Genomic DNA, 6,000 nt, shown 5'->3' with positions numbered 1-6,000 from the left:
CAGGATGGTCTCGATGTCCTGACCTCGTGATCCACCCGTCTCGGCCTCCCAAAGTGCTGGGATTACAGGCTTGAGCCACCGCGCCCGGCCTACATTAATCTTTTATTTTTTTTTTCTTTTTTGAGTTGGAGTCTTGCTTTGTCACCCAGGCTGGAGTGCAGTGGCGTGATCTTGACTCGCTGCAGCCTCCTCCTCCTGGGTTCAAGTGATTCTTGTGCCTCAGCCTCCCCAGTAGCTAGGACTACAGGTGCACACCACCACGCCCAGCTAATTTTTATATTTTTAGTAGTGATGGGGTTTCACCAGGTTGGCCAGGCTGATCTTGAACTCCTGACCCCAAGTGATCCACCCGTCTTGGCCTCCCAAAGTGCTTCCCAGGATTATACGTGTGAACTGCTGTGCCCAGCCTAGGTGAATCTTTTTTAAAGGCAACGCTAGCTGTTACTTTCGCCTTCTTTAATCCAAGATTCAATTTATATATACAGCAAAATTCTCACAATTTCTCTGATTTCAGCTTCTGGAAATTGAAGGTAATTATTAATTACAATATTTGAGTCTGCATAAGATAGTGTCTTCCCCTTACTAAGTTTCGTCATTCTTGGCTATAAAACATTAATAATAATGCCAACTGCATCTGTCTCACAGAATTATTGTGAGAATTAAGAGAAATAATCCATGAATTACTTAGCATTGTGCCTGGTACATATAGTATGTGCTATGTCATTATTGTTGGTGCTTTTACTATAGCAGCCTACCTCTCTTTTAAAAAACCTGATGAATGTCAAATTTTTAAAGACTGACCACTTCAAGAGATACATTTTAAAATACTTTTTCTGTGGCTTCTTATTCAGATTTTTATTCAAATATACAGCAACACTGAAAACGAAGAACCTTTTATTCCTGACATATAAATGACTAAAAAATAATATATTTCATGGATTTAGAAATTCTGACTAGAATTAAGAGAGTATGATTATTCTGTATCCCTACTAGAAATGTAAAGAGTTGAAATTCAGCTACCTTTAGTGCTAATTTAAAATCATTCCTTACTTCCTCTAGAGCATTTTTTTCTGCACAATTAGAATTTAGTTTTACTTTCTGTAAGTTTACTGTTGGGAGAAAAGTGTGTTTATTGAATTTACCTGTTTTTTTTTTCTCATTACAAGCTTAGTATTACAATTTTTAATTCAGGTTCTCTTAACATTTTGTTTGCGTTTGAATTTAGATTTGTAAGAAATCTTTTACTCGAAGACCACACTTGGAGGAACATATGATTCTACATTCTCAAGATAAACCTTTTAAGTGTACCTATTGTGAAGAACATTTTAAATCACGGTTTGCTCGGTTAAAGCATCAAGAAAAGTTCCATCTGGGTAAGCAAGTTACTTTTTCTTAAGGCAGCCATGACAATTTTAATTATCACATCATGTTGGAGGAGGCTTCTACAGCTGAATTACTCCTTTTCTTCTAAAAGACTTTTTAAGAGCGGTTTTAGGTTCACAGCAAAATTGAGAGGAAGGAATAGATAGTTCCCATATACCCTCTGCCTCCACATATGCACAGCCTCCCCCATTATCAGCAGTTCTTCACCAGAGTGGTACATTTGTTACAATCGAAGAACCGACATTGACATATCATAATCACCCAAAGACTCTAGTTTAGCTAGGGTTCACTCTCAGTATTGTATATTCTGTTGTTTTAAACAAATCTATAATGACATATATCAATATAGTATCACACAGAATAGTTTCACTGCCCCGAAATTTCCCTGTGCTTCTCCATTTGTCTCCCACACCAACCCCTGGCAACCACTGACCTTTGTACTTTATTGGATAGTTCATTTTTTTTAGATACCTCATCTACTACTTGATGATCTTTTTACTGTCTCCATAGTTTTACCTTTTCCAGAATATCATATGGTTGGAATCATACACTGTGTTGCGTTTTCAGGTTGGCTTCTTCCACTTAGTATAGTGCTAAATGATACAATTGGCACCCCGTATCTATGAATTCCATGTCTGTGGATTCAACCAACTGTGGATCGGAGATATTAAAAAAGAAATAACAAAACATAATAATACAACAATAAAAAAATACACACTTTAAAATATAGTATAACAGTGATTTACATCACACTTCCATCGTATTAGTATTAAGTAATCAAGAGGTGATTTAAAGTGTATGGTAGGATGTGCATAGTTTGCATGTAAATACTACACCACCTTATATAACGGAATGGAGCATCCATGGATTTTGGTATCCCGGGCCATCCTGGAACCAGTCCCTCACGGATACCTAGGGAGGACTTTATTCCATTGTCTGGATATACCACAGTTTATCCATTCACCCACTGAAAGATATCTTGGTTGCTTCCAAGTTTTGGCAGTTATAAATAAAATTGCTGTAAACATCTATATGTAGGCTTTTTTGTAGACTTAGGTTTTCAATTGCTTTGGTTAAATACCTAGGAGAACAAGGGCTGGATCAGATGGTAAAAGTATAATTAATTTATAAGAAACTGTCAAATTGTCTTCTAAAGTAGCTGTATCATTTTGCATTCCCATGAGAATGTCTGTCACTTCATGTTCTTGCCAGCATTTGGTGCTTTCTGTGTTCCAAATTTTGGCCATTGTAATAGGTTTGTAATGGTATCTCATTGCATTAATTTGCATTTTCCTGATGGCATATAATGTGGAGCATCGTTTCATATGTTTATTTACATCTATATATCTTCTTTGGTGTGGTGTCTGTTAGTTCTTTGGCCATTTTTTTTTTTTTTTTGAGACAGAATCTTGCTCTGTCGCCCAGGCTGGAGTGTAATGGCGCAATCCTGGCTCACTGCAACCTCCACCTCCTGGGTTCAAGTGATTCTTCTGCCTCAGCCTCCAGAGTAGCTGGGATTACAGGTGCCAGCCACCACGCCCAGCTAAGTTTTTTGTATTTTTAATAGAGACGGAGTTTCACCAGGTTACCCAGACTGGTCTCAAACTCCTGACCTCAGGTGATCCACCTGCCTCGGCCTCCCAAAGTGCTGGGATTATAGGCGTGAGCCACCACGCCCAGCTGGCCCATTTTTTCATCAAGTTGTTTACTTATTGTTGAGTTTTGAGAGTTCTTTGTATGTTTTGGATAACACTTACCAGATATTTCTTTTCAAGTATTTCCTTTCAATCTGTGAATTTTCATCATCTTGACAATTTCTGTGACAGGAAAATTTTAATTTTAATTAAGTCCAATTTATCTATTTTTTTTTTCATGGATTGTGCAAAGTTATTGCAAAACCTAAGGTCATCTACATTTTTGTGATCCATTTTGAGTTTACTTTTGCAAAGGATGTAAAGTCTATGTCTAGATTCTTTTTTTTTTTTTTTTGGTCTGGATATCCATTTGCACTAGGACCATTTCTTAAAAAGACTGTCTTTGCTGTATTGTATTGGTTTTGCTTCTTTGTGAAAGATTAGTTGACCATATTTATGTAGGTCTGTTTCTGGGCTCTGTGTTCTGTTCTATTGATCTATTTTTTTATTTTTTATTTTTGCCAATAATATACTGTCTTGATTACTGTAACTTTATAGTAAGTTTTAAAGCGAAGTAATGTCAGCCCTCCAACCTTACTCTTCTCCTTCAATGTTGTGTTGGCTCTTCTGGATCTTTTGCCTTTCCATATTAACTTTAGAATCAGTTTGTTGATATCTACAAAATGACTTTCTGGGATTTTGATTGGGATTGCATTGAATGTATAGATCATGTTGTGAAGTTGAGTCTTTCCATGAACATGGGATATCTTTTCACGTGTTTAGTTTTTTTTGATTTCTTTCATCTGAGTTTTGTAGTTTTCTCATATAGATCTTGTACTTATGTTGTTAGATTTATTCCTAAATGTTTCATTTTGGGGGATTGTTGAACTACCATTGGTGAACCTTGAGTATTGACTTAGGCAAAGAAAATCATATAAATTGGAAGGAGTACTGTATATGTCATAGTTCTTGGAGATGTGTAAATGTGTTTTTTTGTGTGTTGGATTTTTTTTTTGTTGTTCCTTTTTTTGGTGACAAATGTGCCAGTGTGCATAAGCTGTGCATTTATTCATAGTCGACGTTGCATAGGTTTGTGAGTGCTTAGGATGAGACATTCTTATTTTGGAAAAAGATAATTTTTCAAGGAGTAGAATAAACTTAATATATTTGGAATTCATTATAGTATTTAATGAAATACCTCCCTCATGCTTACGGCCAAGGTGGAGAGTTGTGGTCTAGATAGCAGTATACTTTGGTAAATTTATGCCTGTTAATCCCACTAATGAATTTTGTCATTACAGGTAGAGGCCCTCTCCGTGTTCAATTCATTACTTTTGTTAACAACTTAAATAAAAATATACACTTCATTGCTTATGAAATGTATAGATGTCATAAAGCTGGCAAGGATATTTAATATACTAGAAAATAAACATATTTTAAAAATCTGTATGTTATACAATAGGTCAAAACAAATTACATTAAAATTAATTAAGAATAAAGACAAAGCTAGGTTGCATGCAGTGACTCATGCCTGTAATGCCAGCATTTTGGGAGGCTGAAGCTGGCAGATCACCTGAGGTCGGGAGTTCAAAACTAGCCTGACCAACATGGAGAAACCTTGACTCTACTAAAAATACAAAATTAGCTGGTCATGGTGGCAGATGCCTGTAATACCAGCTACTCAGGAGGCTGAGGCAGGAGAATCTCTTGAACCCAGGAGGCAGAGGTTGCAGTGAGCCGAGATCACACTATTGCACTCCAGCCTGGGCAACAAGAGCGAAATTCTGTCTCAAAAATATAAATAAAATAAATAAATAAATACATAAATAAATAAAAAATAAATAAATAAATGAAAGTTGTAAACTTAAGGGAGTGATCTTTTAGTCATTAAGTCTTTAAGAACTATAAAATAGTTTATCATCCAAAGTACTTACTTTACAGACGATCAAAAAGGCAGAGGCTTTTCGGACACAGTGTGAACCAATAATGTGATATGATTTACAAAACCAATGTAGTTTTAAACTGTATTAATAAAAGTCTATTTTTCAGAATTAGGGAAATAATAGTCTGATTTTGAATCGATCTGTAAAATTGCATTCATTTCTGTATACCACATTTAAGATGGATATTGACAAATATATATTTTAGAGATGGGTAATTTTGGTGATGTAGAGTCTTGAAATCATATCATGTGAAAAACATGGTCCTTGAAATATTTTATCCAGGAAAGGAAGATAGAGCAGCTGTCTTCAAATACTTTCAAGGCACTATTGTGCAACAAGGGAGTCTAAATCTTTGTGAGTTTAGTATATAAGACTAGTATATGCTGGAAGATTATTTACCTGAAGCTTAATCTCTCCCAATTGCCTTTACTAAGTTGTTTCCTTTTACAGTATTCAGTTTCAGCATTTCTAAGAAGCCATCATGTAGAAACAGTTTTTATAGTTACCAAACTGTAGTGGACATGTTCTTGATTCTGTTTCATGGGAGAAATTTCTTTAGTTTAGTTCCAAAAAAAGTAGTTTGTATTGGAGAATTGGTGCACTTCTTTCTTTTTGATATGAAAATTTTTAGGTAATCTTTTTGGTCCCACCTTGTAGAAACATCAGAGGGAAATATAATAATTTTTTAAGTGTTGGAACTTACAAACTAACTTGTCTTATACAATAGTTACTTTCCCATCAGTGAAATTATACAAGTATACAAGCATATGCTGAACTTACCTTACTAGCTGTTAGAGTTGTTGAAGAGGGCATTCTTTAGAAGTGGTTGAACTAGAAGATTTTTATGACTTGTTAAGAGATTCTTCTATCATGCTGCAGCATACCAATAATGAGAGGTGTTCCAGAAATGTTAGTCAGAAAGGCTTAGCTAACCTACTGTCTAATATTTATGGCAGAAAATACACAAGGAAAGTACATTCAACATTCAAAATAGTAAATATTTATGGAACAATTGCTAACTGTATGATCAGCTCAGTGTT

At 35.3% G+C, this 6,000-nt stretch overlaps 1 protein-coding gene across 1 annotated transcript in view; it reads left to right on the top strand.

Annotated features, from left to right (window-relative positions):
• ZBTB41 (zinc finger and BTB domain containing 41) overlaps positions 1–6,000 on the top strand; it is a 52,979-nt gene that overhangs the window by 12,518 nt on the left and 34,461 nt on the right. The window contains exon 5 of the mRNA XM_011951612.1: positions 1,226–1,373. Coding sequence (XP_011807002.1) covers positions 1,226–1,373 — 148 coding nt within the window. The remainder of the gene's footprint in view (positions 1–1,225; positions 1,374–6,000) is intronic.

Source organism: Colobus angolensis, unplaced genomic scaffold (assembly GCF_000951035.1).
Source record: "Colobus angolensis palliatus isolate OR3802 unplaced genomic scaffold, Cang.pa_1.0 Scaffold320, whole genome shotgun sequence".
NCBI classification, from domain to species: domain Eukaryota; kingdom Metazoa; phylum Chordata; class Mammalia; order Primates; family Cercopithecidae; genus Colobus; species Colobus angolensis.
This window is presented reverse-complemented; position numbering and strand designations above follow the sequence as displayed.